Source organism: Kryptolebias marmoratus, linkage group LG10 (assembly GCF_001649575.2).
Source record: "Kryptolebias marmoratus isolate JLee-2015 linkage group LG10, ASM164957v2, whole genome shotgun sequence".
Taxonomy (NCBI): Eukaryota; Metazoa; Chordata; class Actinopteri; order Cyprinodontiformes; family Rivulidae; genus Kryptolebias; species Kryptolebias marmoratus.
The window spans coordinates 15221210-15238049 of NC_051439.1; the positions used below are offsets into that span (position 1 = coordinate 15221210).

Sequence of the window (16840 nt, forward strand, 5' to 3'; positions counted from 1 at the left end):
AGTGAAAGCTTTGGTGTGAAAAAAAACTCTAGAGAGCTGGACACAAAGACCCTGACAGTCGCTCACCTCCACGATGCTGCGCAGGTCTTTGACGTACATGCGCTCTGTCTCAATGATCTCCATGACAACACGGTCCACATAGGTCAGCTTTGGGTTGGGCGCCATTGCATCGGTGACAACAGGTGAGGCGGTGATGTGGGGTAATTTACCACTTGCCGTCCGGCTGGAAGCGGCGTTGTTGTTGTTCCACTGGTTGTTGATCACATCGACCTCCAGCTGTTCCCGCCAGTGACCACGGAAACCTGTGAGGATGGGACTCTGATTTCCAACCTGCTTTTTGTTGCCTTCGGCTGGGCTCAGTTCCAGATCTATGTCCTCCTCGCCCGGTATGGGAGGTGTGGTAGAAGATGGAAGGGTCACTGTACTTCCAAAGAGGCTTTGACTATCACGGGATGAACCAGAGGACAGGGTGGACACCAGGCTCACAGGACGTTGACCCTCTCCGTCCAGCGGCTCTGCATAAACCTGACTGTAGTAGTCAGGACCCATATCTTCGTAATCCTGGACATGATCGGCGGTGGAGAGAGGTGAGGACAACTGAGGAGATTCTAGGAACAGAAAAGAGAAACACAGACAAGACAAACTAAATAAAAATGTCAAAACTAGTAAAATAAAGAGAAAGGAAAAATCTACTCTCCAAAGACAGATAACGCCTTCAATCCAATCGAATACTGTAGCTTACTGGGTTAAAGAAGCATTGTGAAAACTTTGAACACATTTAGAAGCAAAGGCTCAAATTGGATCTAAATGAATATCCCAGCCTCAATGTTTCCTTCAGTCACCAAAATATCAGTGCAACATAATAGAGTGAAGGAAAAGCACCCAAAATAAACATTTTCTCATATTTTATGTATGATTAATGTTACTATCAAAATTAGTAGGAAATGATATGAAACCTACTTTTTGCCTTTCACGTTTTAATCATTTATAGAAAGCTTTTACAGATCTAAAATTAGACACATAAAACATTTGATTTGCTAAGGAGGAATAGCAATCTTGTTAATTATTATTTGTTACATTTTGCTGTGAATCTCTCAGCTACAACGCCTTCCATACTAAAAGATCTTGAATGCCAGACACTTTTGCAATTCTGTTGTATATTATCACATTTAGGCATCTTTCTATAAATTTGAAAGAAGTTTCATGCTAATATGAATTATTTTAGAAAAACTTATTCCCTTAATGAATGAAGTGTCTCACTAAGTTGCATAGAGACATCTTTAAAGAATAACATCACATAAATATGATTATTTAACTGTCCATCAACACTGAAAAGACTTTAATCCACACCAATAAAATACAGCTAAAATGTCTGGGTTTCTACTCCCAGGCTAAAACAACGGGTAGCGTTGTACAGTAAAAGGGCTGCTACAAATCATTACTGACATGGCCTAATTGCAACACTGTACAGTCTACAGTGGAAAACCCAACTATTTCCTCTTATTCTCCTGACTACTGAAGGCTGAACCTTGAATAAACACACCAGCGGGAAACTGATGAGAATTTAAAAAAAAAAAAAAAAGTGGGGTAAAAAGACCAGAAGCTTTGTTTATATGTCTTCATGGAACTATGTCTGAATTTAAGAGAAATTGAACCCATATTTTGTTTCACACACATCCTGGCCAGATGGGGAATTTTCCTTAACAGCATTTCCTAAATATATGAACTCATAGCAGTGTGAGAATGGAGCACTGAGCTGCCACTGTGCAGAAAGCTCTGTTTCCTTTAAGGGCAAAGAGGCCAAAACCATTTCTGCCAAGCTAAAGAAATGGAGCTTTGTCATTTCATTTTACTTCAGACTAATAAATGGAAATCTATGGAGCACAAACCATCATTAAACTAATCACTGAAATGTCTCAAGTAAGTGATATTGCCAAGTTAGGATGGAGAGTATAATTTGGTGTTGATAACTTGCAGATGCAACCTACTGTTCTACTCTTATTGAGTGTAGACAAGCTTTCAACCTAATTGTCATCATCATTAAACAAGTTTTCATCTTTAAATTAGCAATCCACAGCTTTCAAATAAAGTTAATGTAGTTGAGAAAATGAAACACAATATTTCACCTTTAAAAAGTTTTCCAACTGGACTTTCTTTCATGCAGATTCTGCAATATTTACAAGGTTCTCACTGGAATAAATTATACTACCAGCCCAGTTTTTGGCATCAAACAGAAAAGTGGCCACAGTCGGGGATTTATGAAGACTTAAAAACATTGTGATGTGCAGCTGGATGAAAAGATTCACGTGAGAACACAAAATTCCTTTCAAATTCACACAGATTCACACACATCCACCTCTTGGCATCCTTAAACTTTCCATGAGTCAGTACTGTGCTCATGTTGTTCGTGTTGTTTGAGTTCTTGCTCCACGGTCCACACCAAAGCACAGTTCCCATGCTGAACCTCTCTGGGAGAAACAGATGAGCTGGCAAGCACAAGCTGACCACGAGAGAAAGCTGTTTACGCTCTGTGACAAATCATAGGGTTCATGGTGTAAAGGGAGTGTAGTGGTGAGTTATTACACTCACAACACCAATATGAATTAAGACAAAGCTTCTGCTTCCTTTGCTGCGTTTGTCTGTACTTTTGGTTTTGAGCTTTGCCGTGTTTGGCATGTGGATCTTGCTTCCTTTTTTTCCATCGCTTCCTCCCACCCAATATTCCTTTATAATAAAGCTGCAGTGCTGCGGACTGCAAACACTGCCAAGTTAGAAGTACAAAGAGAAACAGCACATTGTGGGCTAAGGATTGTCCAAACTCAGAGCCATACGTATTGCAAAGAATCACTCTGTGCATCTCCTTTGCAAAACTTCACTGCAAAATAAGCCATGCATAGCTGACAGTAAATATTCACATTCTAGGAAAATGTCTGATTTATCTTAAGACTGGAGCTTGTCAGCTTGCCGCTTGAGTTCAGGACAAGCTCAACTTTTTCTGCAGCTTTGATTGACCACTTCAGACACTGGCTCCGCAGGCAGGAATTATCTGCAGCTGACACCACACAAACCACATGTTTTGGGGGCAAACGGCTTTGGTGGACAAGCACTGCCCATGTTATAACAAGCTGCGAAAAAGGAATGCAAATGGCCTGGTTATCTCTGACAAGCTGAATGCCTGGTCCTGTGCAAAGCAGTGCAAAGTGTTTCCAGTCTGTTTGTTGCTTTGGAAAAACATGAGGTCATCAGCAGTGCAGTCTGCTTCCTCTGTGACTTTCCCTTAATAAAGAAGTACTTTGTCAATCCATTTCCATCCTATTGTCAATAAATAAAAAAATGAGGAACTACTTCTACTACAGACCAGTGTGTTTTTCTACGTGTTACAATTGCATTTCTTTCACATGTGTGAATATTTATAATTAATCTTTGAGGGATCTGTAGCCACAGTGGCAAACCCACGGCTATTGCTGTGCCACCCTGCTGTCAGATGTGGAGAGCTGGGAATTGTCTGGTGTCAGATTTAGCTTCTCAGAAAAACACGGATTAAAGTACATATTTAAAGAAATAGTGATTATGTTGCACTTTCACAAGGTTCTTTGTTCTGACTTCTACATCAGTACTGAGTAATTCTGCGTTCTGGTTTAGCCCTTGTTTGTTTTCCTTTGTTAGTTTAACCTTTTTCTGTGCCTCTGAGGCACTGGGCTAATGTTTAATAGTTCAGTACATGAACACATGTAAAATTTTTATTACAATGAATCAACATGTTTTTTAGCTATGGGAACAGATCAAATAAAAGCCTGGCTTTCTGACTTCTTTAGCACAATTTGTCACAACTAATAACAATAAAAGACAGGAATTAATTTTTAAAGTGCAACTGTGGATAGTTTTTTTTTTGTAACTGCAGAGAACAGAGAGACCTTTGAAGACTAATCTAAGCCATGTGCTTTCTGCTCAATTAGTAATTAACACAAGTTATCTAATTTTAAGTCTGCATGTTTAAAAAGTGTAACCGGGGTAAACTACTTTGAGTGCATCAGCTCAGGCTCATCCAAGTTTATCAAATTTGATTCAATCTGCGGTGTACGGTTTTGGATTTGTTTGCACGCAGTGTTGACATATTGACCCACGTTTTTTAAAAATAACTGAGTGTGTTTACCTGAACACGAGGAAGCTATATTACTAATCCAAAGTTTCAGGAGTGTCGTTTAAAGTTATTATTATGCCAAGTTATTTTTTCTGGCCTGCTGGCTGTGAGCTAACATAGGGCCAAACCCTTCTTGCTGGAAAGTGCTACAAGCATCAACATCTGTTCAATGAGATACTACACCCATTTTAAAGGAATGTTTGCTTTCCACATTTTAAAATTTAAAGACTTCTATCCAAGTAAAATTTGTGAGAACATTTACATTTATTGACCTACGAGTTATCTTGCCACATCCCTCCATCAGCTGTTCAATCAAATATACCTGTATGGCCAGTTCAGTATATATTTCATAATAAAATCAATTTCAGCCAAGCCCAAAATACAGTTTTCAAATTCACACACTACAGTCTCACAAAGATAAACACACAACACAGGTGCTAACTTACATCCAAACCAAGTATAAAGAGTGAGGGTATTATGTAGATTACATTTTACATTATTGAATAAGAGTTTAAAAACTACAACTACAATCAACTAATGGTGACATAAGATGTGAACATCAGGTGAGCTACTTGAACACTGAGCAGCCTATTAAAGAAATTATTAAGATTCCAGGGGGGAAAAAACCTCCAACCCTTAATTGTAATTCTTTAAATACCCCCCCCCCCTTGGAGCAAGAGTAACATTTACAAACAAAGGTGTGTTAATAACAGAGTGTGACCACCTTTCTTTTTTGAACCTCCTTGAATCTTAATTTTTGCGAGCATACTCTTGAATTTAATTCCTCTGCAAAGCTAAGAAAAATTAAACCAAACATGAAACAATATTATGTCTTTATGTGACGAGAAGCAATCGGCGAATGCAGAAATTGGATGGATGAGCTTCTTTTTCCATCTGTGAGAGCAGGAAATGGCTCCACAGAGGGGCTCAGTGACTAATCAGTCTAGAACTAGTAATGGTAAGGCCACACATGTTTATCAGACACTTAACAATGCTGACGGTTCATAAGCTTGTCTGCCTCTGACATCATGGTTCTTTAAATAACACACAGCCTTACAGGGCAGAACAAGACCGAAAAGAACACTAAGCACCTGATTATTAACTTTTTTAAAAAGCTGCTTTAAAATGCGTGACAGGGATAATCTTTGTCTGAGCGGTTCTTTTACAGAGACTATGCTTGCATCAAAGGTATTCTTGCATTTTTAGTTAATGACAGACGTACCCATGAAACAAACGTTTCTGCAATAACTCCTACTGACATTATCTGGTGTACATCACTGTGTTTCCAGGAACTTGTCTCCAGCTAAAGGTTAACAACTTCTCTGACATCCCTCTGATGAGGCCCAGCATGCAGCAGTGATGTTACTTGTTAGTTATATATCTCTGATGAAGACGATGCGACTAGCTTTTCAGATTAATCCATGCAAACCAGCCCCCATGCAAATTCCACACAAGACAAACAAAAGCTGTATTTCCTCTGACATTTGAATTTGCCATCTCCATGTGCCTGGCAACATGGGAAGCTCAAAATATTTTTCATGATGCATTACGTAACAAGTGTGTTTGGCTGAAAGAAACTATTAGGACACGAACAACAGTAATAAAGTCAGTTTAGGATTATGCGTATGTTCCAAACTATCTCACGGAAATATTGTCAAGCTGCATTAACATGTTTAAAATATCTCATTTAAAGGAAAAAAGTTAATTTAAGTCATTCTTAAAGGGTTTTAATCTGTTAATTCTTGCCTACCTTATCAAGATGATCCCATTTTTCCAACGAAGGCAACTGACAAAGCAATGTGCCGGAAAAGGTAGCTTAAAATTTTTCTCATCGCCTTTTCCAATTCCTCCTACAACGATGACTAATCCCAATATGACAAACGATGAGTGCGTTACCTTTCCCAAACAGACACACCTGCGTTCACTATTCAGCTAAACTTAGTAGGAACCCAAGCCTTGCTTATTCCTGAATTTACTAGTGATAACAAGTTACAGAAAACTTCGTCCTGTGACACACAGTCTGGCTTGAGGGCTTTTGTTTTCTAAGCAAATAAAGTGCAAAGAAACAGGAACAACACAGGCTGTATCTATACCTGGGATGCAAATTCTTATCTGAAAGTTAAAGAAACCTGCGGCATTTAAAAAAAAAAAGACTTATTCCAAGAATAACAATATATTAGGTAATAGAAACTAGTCTGAAAGGTATCAGTTACTGTTATCTGTCATTTTCTTCATTTTTCTATATTTTATTAAAGTAGAAAACAAGAACAAGTGTGTAGGAGAGGACGGACTAGAAACAAAACATGCCCCTGCCTGCCGGGAGCCACACAGCCATTCCTGCTTGATTCATACTGACTCATTTATCAAATGATGATGAATCTGAACCGGGAGGACAGTGAATCACAGCTAAACCCACCTTGTGATATTTTTCTATAAAGTACCTGCTGCAACACGACCAGCGATGGTCGTCTCAAAAGATTTATTTTTTTATTCCTAAAGGTGCACAGTGGATTACGTCGTTCTTTTTAATACCTACAAGATCCGTTTAAGCACTTTAGGCGCAAACTAACTAGTTGAATAGGATGATTATTTTTATCCAAAGGGGCAAAAAGCAACAACTATTTCTAACCAGCTTTAGAGGCAACCGCTAATCTGTTAAGTGATCTGTGTGGAGTGTGTGACCCCGTTTCCCTCAGAGGAGAAAGAGAGGATAATGTTTTGCTCTACACCTTAATCAAGCCCTTCCACCCCTCAAGATCCATTCTGAACGTCTGTTTTTTCCAAACTCTCCTTTACAACCTCTGGCAATCTGCTCCTCCCCCAGTGGCTGCTGGGGAACAGGGGAGGTCGTCTGATCTCCTTAAGAAAACTCCCCACCTGGCAACGGTGAATGACCACCCCTCAGGAGGGCGTGAGGCAGAAGAATAAAGGCTGCCTCAGAGAATTAGGCTTTCGGTTTTCACAGACCATTATCAAACAGCGTGAGTCGGAACACCGGTGATCAGAAACTGAGTCCAACGGCCGGGATGGATTTACTCCCTGATGGAGGAAAGAATTCGGGTCAAGAGTTTATGGTTTTAGGCAGTCTTTCGTATGTACAGGATGGCTGATTTACAGCTGTGCTTTGCCTCACAATGAGCTTTTAATGTTGTGTTAATGATTACCCCGGCGGTGTGTAAATAAGCCGCTGTGGACATCAGATGGTGAATACTCACACAGATGCACACAAACTGAACCTGCATTCCTCACTGACACTCAAGGTCAAAATGTTTCACTGGGAATTTGTAGGGGAATTCTGGTGCTCAGAAGTGAAAATAAAAGTGTATCTTCCTTCAGCAAACTCAACAATCAAGTTAAAGATCAAAATACTTTTATCAGTACTTTTTCGGATTTTTATTTTTTTGGAAAAGCTGTCAGAGGTACTTGAGGGACCAAACTATTCCTGCCATCAAACAATCTACAAGAAATGTTATCAGCCTCATTTAAACTTTTATATAACAATGCAAAAAGAAAGAAAAAATACTTTAACTCGATTTAGATCATATGTTTCAGACAGACAGAAGACAAAAGTCCTTAAAAAGTTTAAATTTAATCTTGTAAAACTCCTTTGTTGTTGACTCCTGTTTTGTAAAGGATCCAGACATGTCAGCTGATCTCAGTGCTGACGTCCACTTTGGAAACTCTTCTGTCAACAATACCAACCCCAATAACTCTCCAGGCCTCCTGCACACAGTGGGACATACTAGATCTGTTTAAAATTCACATTTCCTTTAGGCAACACACACCTCGGAGGCGTGAGGCCATTTGTAAACATTCCCACCAATTTGTCAGTCTACGGCCGCCCTGTTAGTAGCCCTCTGCAGAGTACACAAAGTTTGGAGGCCAGACGGCTGCATGAAGAGCAGAAGGTCAGGGAGGAACACTTCATTTCCTCAACACATCACACTTCATTTTTAAGGCACATGCAGCGTTAGAGTGTTATGGTATTTTTCTTCCTCTTTTAGCTTAAATAAAATATATAGTTGAATAAACATCTTCCTCTTTCTTTGTCCGATAATTATAATCTAATTAACTAAAACATTATTATTACAGCACTCTCTCTGCAGAACATTTCACGAGGATCCTACTTGCTCATAAAACATCAACTGTGCTGTTGAGGAAGTTGAGAAACACTTTTTAAAATTCAAATGAGGTTTAAGGAGGCCATCAAAGAGGAACAACGAAAGTATAGAGCCTGTAACTAATGTGGGTAATCCACCAGAAGAGCTCTATAACAGGATTGTTACTGTGGAAAGCTATAAAATAATTTGCATTGGAATAATCTCTTTAGTGAAGAGTGTCTGAGTTTCATGGCACGATGGTGGTCAGAGGGCCTGGTGGCGCCGATGTAATGGCAGCCTCACTTCTGTCAGTCTGACCCAGGGCAGATGTGGCTACAATGTAGTTTACCACCATCAGTGTGTGAATGAGTGGCTGAATGACTGATTGTAGTGTGAAGCGCTTTGGAGTGCTTAGACTTGATAAAGCGCTATACAAGTGCAGGCCATTTAAATATAAAGAATGCAATGGTTTATAAATTGAAATTACAATAGCAGCAAGTCATAAAGTAGATTAACTCAAACCTATATATGATTGCAAAGGCTTTCAGTGAGGGTTGGTGAGTAAATTAAAATCTTTCCTAAACAGGAGTCAATGCAGTCTCACTTGAGGCCGCAAGTGATTAACTCTTCAGGCAATTAGGCAGAGTAAAAGGGTTCCAGTCGGTGAAGCTCCCCTAACAAGCCCACTCAATGCAGCCAACCCTGCCAGCATCTATCTATGTCCACAAGCCAATGCCCACTGGTCTGGAAAAGCTGCAGTGAATGGAGATGATCAGTCAGTCCCCCCAGAACTCCTTTAAAGCTGTACATTCTGCGCACGCAGCTACATTCCTGTTTGGGGTTAAGTAGGTCAGAGAGAAGCCTTATCTTTAAAGGGAGCTTTTTCATACAGCCTCGGGTCTGTTAATGCCTACTGGAGCCACAGACCAACTTATTGCCTTGACATCCTTTTGTTTTTTAATGTTGGATTACATTTCATATATGGGCCACGTGGAGAATATAAGCTCATATTCCACCTGGGTCATGAAAGTTTACCTTTCAAGGAAAGAATGAGGGGTCCCTTCATAATGTTTGTTGTCTGGTAAAAAAAATATCAAGTGCAAACAAATGAAGGAAACACCCTCAGTTGATGAAAAGGGTTGCATTAATTTGTCTAAAACTTCATAGTGACATAATCCTGCTTCAAATCCTTCAGAGGAGTTGTAGCTGAATGGTAACAACACCCTCTTTAATGGTTTACCTTGACCAGACAGGGGGTCTTTCTTTAAGCATGTGCATTCCTTCTTCCTGTTAATAACATCCAATCATCACCTCACACAGACAGCACATTACCAACAGCTCTGCCCCTTCATTACCACCCATCCATCAGCAGCAGGGGAGCTGGGTCAGTCACACATTAACTACAACCTGCTCATGAGAAAATTAGTCAAAAAAAGGTTTCAGCTGCAAGTGGGTGTTCTGTCCTTGCCCATGTGAAATTGCACAAAGCATAAAAGATGAAAAAATGCTGCAGAGTGGCCTTTAGAGGAAATTGAGACAGAATTTGCATGAGGGCGGCACACGTCTCCTTTAGCCAAAAGCCTCCTCTGGTCAAAGCCAAACCAAAGAGACAGACGCAGAGGGGAAAAAAGCAAGCATTGACACACTGGTATTCTTCAGCCAAAGTGGAAGACCAGAGCCAAATGTGTTCAGTAAAGAGGAGAGGAGGGGGAGATAGTGGGTTGAAGGACAGAGCAGGCAAACAGATACAAAGAAGTCCAGTGTTAATGCAGTGCGACTAAAGATCAAATACATTAAAATAATATGTAATCTAAGTGGCCTCCAGCATACAAGGTCAGCACTGCTGGTTACATAAACCAGCCTGGTTGTCGGGGATTCTGACACATTCAGATCTGATGTTCAGGGGGTTACAGTTGTATGAAGGGGGTTGGCTGAGCTCCACAGCCAGACAAAGAGCCTCTCTGCCAGCCGAGTGTGTAGGAGGGGAGTTCACTGCTCTTTCAGCTTGCCTCTCAAAGCTTCTACATTTCCTCTTTTTTTCATTTCAAGCATTTTTTCCTCTTTACCGCTGCTGCAGACAGTGTTTTATGTTAGCGCACTGTCCTGTGTAACTAGATACAGCAGCCACAAAGAAACCAATCACTAATCAAAATCCATTATCATAAAAATGCAGTTTTATTAAAAGCATTTCAGAAAGGGTAGGTCATACCAAATATGAATCCACTGATCTTACCTTCCCCCATTGGGCCCTGGTGGAGAGCAGAATGGGAGCCTTCTGGCATGGCACGAAAGCCTCTGGAGTTGACAAAACAAAACATAAAAAATACTCAGACATGATCCAGACATTTCACGTCAAGACTTACAGTAAATACAGTGAAGCAGTGTTTATCATTTTTGCTCGGCTGAGTTCTTTGCAACATAAACTGACTCATCTTTCTCTCTTGACTGCACACAGTCAGCTCGGCTCTTATATAAAAGGGAAATTCTTCCCATTCCGCTGCTCTGTGTTGGCTCAGGCTTGCTACTCTGTAATGCATATTGAAGTTAGAGCTGAGGTATGTGGAGGAAACTGTGATATAAGCTGATGCTAAGCAGTGCAGAAAGACCAGGAGTGAGTCCAATGTGACATTGAAGCGACTTGGTAGTATTAAAAGTATTTAACTTTCTATGTAATGGTTGTGTGAATACTATACACACTAATAATTGATATTTTTAATAAACAGGTTAACATTATCACTTAAGCTTTGTATGGTTGTTCAAATCTGTTAAGCATTTCCTGCCACATCAAATCACTTATTAAAAGTCCAAGAATCTAGTGGGATTACAGGTTCACCTCATGTGGCAATTACTTTTCTAATCCTCTCAATGATGAGCTGTATCCCCTTGGAACCACTGTGCTGCCACATTCTCACAACTTACTTTCAGTCTCCTTACAGCAAATTACCGTACTGCATGAGAACTAGTCCCTCTATGATTCCCGGTGAGCCCAGAGCCTTTTAAACATCACATTCTTGGGTCAGTTAGATCTGAGGAGCAGGAATTCTTCAAGGATTAGGATGGGCATTGTTCCTGTCGGATCTGCTGGCCACTGTGCCGAGCTAACAGCCGGACCAGCCGGGGCCAAACGGAGCACATTGCCAGGAGGTTCACCAATTAAGATGTGTAGGAATGCAAGGATAAAAGTCATGGAGAAGGATGTGGACATTAGAATCACTGCTTCACTATAGGGGTTCCTCCAGCTGCAGCCCAAACTAGGGTACATAAATCTTGTGAATTCTGTTGATCTGTTGATATCATTTTTTTGCTATAATGAAATCCTTTCTAAATAAAATATAAGGTTGATGGACTCATCAACTCTTCACTTTTTCTTTATATTCCCCAGTTCAGAAAAAAAGTACTATGAAGCAATATTTTTTACCAGAGGAGTTCATTTGTTTGCATCTCTCACATGTGCAAATAGACAATGTGCAAAAATCACTATATAATGTAAATGTAACAAATGGAAAAGAGAAAGAAATACTAAATTTGCACTGGTATGAGCATGACTGTACCTTTGTAAACAGAAGGCACTATATCTCAGGTTCTGACATTTGTATAAACAAAAAAAGATGATCAATCTAGCCAACATCACAACATCCACTATCTTGATTTTGAGTAAAATCTATAACAAATGATTAAAACATTTGAGTATCATTTGTGCTGCTCTCCATTCTTTGTATGTTAATTAATCAAGCTTGGTGTAAAGCCTCATTTTAAAGTGGTAACTTAGTTTGTGAAACATGCAGGAGATGGAGTAACATCTAATGGACGATTCTGAACTTATCTGAGTGAACAGTGACCTTGTAAAGTCCACAGATAATCCCACCTACTACAACCTCTGAGCTGACCCAGCCTAATGACCACACCAAAAACTATGCTAATCTGTCTTAGGTCATTGAGAGTCCAGACTGAAAAGAATGGGCTCAAACCTAAAAACACTTCAGACGTCTGGGTCTCAAAAATGGCTTTTCAATGTCTTACCAAAGGCTGTTGGTAGATGTAGAGAAACCATTTGAATAAAGACAGTTAAAGTAGTTTTAAATAATCTTACCAGACAAAATAGTCTTGAGAAAAAAAATTCAACAATCATAACTCAATGGTTTCAGCTACTATTTGCCCACACATGGCAATTTCGATTCCCCTGTTTTCCTAGGGAGGGGGCAAGGCCAAATCTGTAATCCTAAAGAAAACACTACATACAGGCTTACATTCATGCCAGCCTGACCACCTGTGCTTGAACTAAATGCTATTTCACACAAATGGAGATCATTTGGTTCCCACAGCTGACGACTGCATTACCCGCAGCATGAACCTCCCGCATGGGAATCTGCAACTTCTCCTCTTAATTGAAGACAGATGCCACAAAGGCCAATCTAATGTTTATTAAAAGGAAAACCTGCAAAGGACCATTCCTCTTAGGAGTTGATAAGCTTCATTGTTTTTTATGAATTGATATTTGTTTTTGCACGGAGCGGTCTTTAACTTCAGGCAGTCAGAGCCTGAAATCCCGTCTTTAAACAAAATAAACAGATGATTAAGAGGGGGTGAAGATCTGGGCCAAGATACATCACTCATGTGGAAATTTATACAACACGTATGTTAAAAGCATTACTCTAACAAAATATACACATAAGTGTGTTTTCATTAAGCCAGGATCTTCAACTTGTCATGTGATAGGAAAACTGTCCTTTGGGGGTGATGGCTATCTGGAGTTTTCTTTTTTTTTTCTTCTTAAATCGACAGCCGGCGTAGGTTATGAAAGAAGTGAAACCAGGGGAGCATGTCTGCAGAGGAAAACACAACTTCTCATATTACAGGGATATACCACTTTCATTGTCTCCTCTAGAGGGTTTACAGAAATCACAGATCAGTAAATAAGGATGTGATATCAGATTTAACCAAAACACGACTAGGTTAAAGTTTTCCATATGGCTCAGATGCTTAGGGTTGTTGTGAGAATGTAAAGGTAGTGGAAAGCATGACATTCTACATGTTCATAGCCCCAGTGCATGGCTATTTTATTCTGCAATTCTTCATCTGTTAATGAAAACTTATCAGCAGGACTTTGACTTTTTTTTTTTACTGTTTGGTATTAACAGTTTTTCATATGAAAAATATTCTTAACAGAATATAATTTAAGACAGTTTTGGCTTGAAGCCCTCAAATAATTAAACTGACTTTGAAAATAAATTTGAGACCAGAGCTAAATAAACTTGTTTTATGATTTGGGAAACTCTGCAAGCTAACGGCATATAAGACGCCTGGAAACTATTTTAGCAGTGAAGACGTTTAGTAGATCAGCATAAGATGCACTGATTAGGGAAATGGGAATTTGCAGGCTGATTAAGTATGTTACATATCACAATAAACAACGCTGCGGTTGTTGTGGTTCACAAAAAGTATTTAATGTCAAGATTATTGTCAAGTCACTGACATGTTTGCATTTCAATCATGTCTAAAGTAAACTACTGATAGTTTATTCACCCAACCACATAGATTAGATTATTCTGAAACACATATTTTCCTTGTGTGGAATAGGTTGATTGGAGGAGAGAATAAAACAGTCAATGGAATTTATATCTCAGACCTACCGCATCATGATGCCTAAAGCGTTGGCCCCATCATGACCCAATGGGACACTTGAAGTATGACATACGTCTTTTGGGACGTCTTCAGACAGTCATGGTGGTTTGAATTACTTTGAGATGCCAACAGTCCGGGAAGAATGTTTATAATAATGAAAAAAAGTTCATCTAACCTGGATCAGGGACTTTTTAGATATCCAAGAGGCAAAGTGAGACAGAGGCATCATTATATTGGAACTGGTGGGATGTTTATCTTGCACGACCCCTTTGTTACCCTGTGTACCCTTGCAGAAAATACTCCCTTAAAAGCCTTTCAGTGAGTGCCCTCTTTTCCCACATTACTCCTGCAGTTTGTCCTCTGACACACAGGCTTTAAGAGACCAACAGCCTTTCATTCACTGGAGAAAACAATACACCCTGAAGGCCACTCTTCGCCTCAAACACAGCCACAGCCTTGACAAAAGACACAACCCCAACCTTCACACAAACACAAAACATATGATTTGCCTCTTATTTTCATGCACTGCATTTCTACACATGCTGCTAAACTGCGGTGATAAGTGATCTATCCAAGTAAACACCCACAGGGCATTCAGTCCATGTGGTGCACGTACATTTCAGCAGCCAAAATAGCCTTTAATGGGAGAATAATTGTTTCCCACTGCTGTGAAAGGGAAAAATAACACTTTTCATTCCTCCCATTAAAATGACCAGTAAACAGAAAATGCATACCTGGCGAGTGAGGTTGGCAAGTGCCATCTGTGCCGGTGGATGACAAATGAAGGCTTTAAACTTAAAACTATAAGTGGTAGACATCTAGAAGGTAAAAGGTCCTTCATCGTGCCCTGCAAACTTTAAAATGGAGAGGACGGGACAGCTGGCTAAAATTAGACATCTTCAAATAGAACTTGAGTGTTCCCATTTAAAGATACATTACGTTTGTAGCTAAAAAAATCTCCTTAATGAACGTGCAAGGGTTTGACAATACGGCAGCATAGTTGTCAAGAATGTAAAACTCACAAACAAACACAAGGTTAGTAGACTGTGTTTAAAGCCAACCTTTAAATCTGGTAGTGCAACCTTGTAAAAACCTAAACTTACAGGTCCACTGCGACTGTCTCTCAAAGTTGCAAATAACTTCCTGACAAGGACTTGCAAAAGGGTCTGGTGCAGGGGGGATTAAAATTATAAGGCCTCCACAGATGAAGCCGCCCTCACATTGTGCAGCTTTGGTGATTTTAATCACAGCTAAAAGCATACCAAGACTGTGGAAGAAGGAGCTGAAGACCAACTCCGAGATCCAAAATACACTTGTGCAGCTTCCTGTCTGGACCACCTATTCAAGAGTGCAGAAATGAAGTTGAGACATTATTGTGTGAAAGGTCAAATGGGGTCAAAGAAGCACAAGATGGAACCTTTCAGCAGTAATTGATTGATTTTTATCCTATTCTTCTTCAGCTGCTGGTGGGGAGTTACTGACCTATAAAGAGTCCTTACTGTGTCTCACTGGGGTGCTCATTATTAGAACAATTAGGTTTGTTGGGGGCCAAGTATGGGCACCATGATGGGGGGCGCGCGCGGGGGGGGATAGGATGCAGCTGTGGAATGATCTCACAAGATTTGTTTAACCTGAGAAATAATAAAAAATACACCACGCAACATCTGACCAAAGTTCATTCAAGTTTTTGTTGAAAGACAAACAAAACTTATCTGACTGAAACTCCTGCCCACTGCCTCCCTGAAGTTGTAAAGTTATATGAAGTGGAAATACACCCAAAATCTAAATGCAAAGAAAGGGTTCACGATTCATAACATAGGAGAAACACACAATCTTCTAACTTTGACATTTAAAGTGAATACTTATAAATTGTATTCCCTGGTTGTGTGTTTAACAAAAAGAAAGCTAGAAAATGTCATAAAAAGCCCAGTTTTCGTCACAGTCTTCAAAACCCGACAAATACATAATCTTATAAAGTTTAGCTAGCTTAGATTTTGTGAAGATGCTAAAGTATACGTACCGAATTCGCCAATTTCTCCCCTTCCAGCGACTACAGTTCAACTTTTTTTTTCCTTTTCCGGTTTTTGGGAGATAAAAAAAAAATATTTGTTCAGGTTACTCCATTAGTTTCTTCTTTTCACATGTTACATGGCGCTGAGAAAGAAACGCATCCCACAGAGCAGGTCATCGGCTCGCACTGCGTCCGAAACCCAAACAGACAGACGGCTACATCTTTGAAGAAACGCGAAGAAGTCCTGCTGCGTTCATGGCCCCTCGGAAACACGGAGAGTCACAACATCGCTGTTGTTACTTTACGGCACATTCTGGGTATTTTGCTCACAGGGTTGCTGCTTTTCAACAACAAACAAAAAGTAGAAAGCAACAACAGAACAATGAGTTAGAATATTAACATTCTTTTACAGTATTTATGATCTTATTTTGGAGAGGCTGGATATCTAATTTACAGAACGCAGTGAACGCAACAAAGAAACGCCTGTTTTTGACAAGCCAACTGCTTGGTGTCAGAGGTGTTCCCACATGGTCACATCTGGGCTGCATAGTTTCAGCATTTCTCCAAGTATAAAAACTCTTTTCCGCAAACAAAATGTTGTGCACTTTTTCAAGAAGTGTCCGTGTTTGTTACTCGTGCAATATGGACCCATAAACAATGAGTTTTGTGAAAGACAACAAACTGTAACCCTGCATTTATGAGGGTCTGGGGCTCATAAAAGATGGGTTCAATGAATCTATTGATGGATGTTATTTATGTTGGGCACATTTGCTCTGCTTGACACATTCTTTCTCTCTCAAAAAATTTGTAATAACTTAATATTTTGAGATTTCACGTTGATGAAATATCCTTTCTTGTGGGATGTTGGCAGATCAGTATCTCCATCTGCTGGCCAGTTTGACGCCATGTATTTCACATGACTAAAACAAATAAATGTAGGGTACAGAAGACGATTTATAAGCATTC

The 16840-nt window shown here is 39.8% G+C and overlaps 1 protein-coding gene across 4 annotated transcripts in view; it reads right to left on the reverse strand.

Annotated features, from left to right (window-relative positions):
- Positions 1–16099, reverse strand: part of LOC108237061 (pleckstrin homology domain-containing family G member 3) — a 29892-nt gene extending 13793 nt beyond the window's left edge. For 3 of the 4 annotated variants that reach the window (XM_037977844.1, XM_037977843.1, XM_017418255.3), the window contains exons 1-3: positions 15884–16099; positions 10475–10536; positions 67–608 (exon numbers count right to left, since the gene is read on the reverse strand). In XM_037977844.1, the coding sequence (XP_037833772.1) occupies positions 67–608; positions 10475–10523 (591 nt within the window). In that variant the 5' untranslated portion in view covers positions 10524–10536; positions 15884–16099. Of the gene's footprint in view, positions 1–66; positions 609–5891; positions 6020–10474; positions 10537–15883 lie in introns of those variants that run through there. The other variant, XM_017418272.3, reaches the window with a different exon arrangement.
- Between the last annotated feature and the right edge of the window lie 741 nt (positions 16100–16840).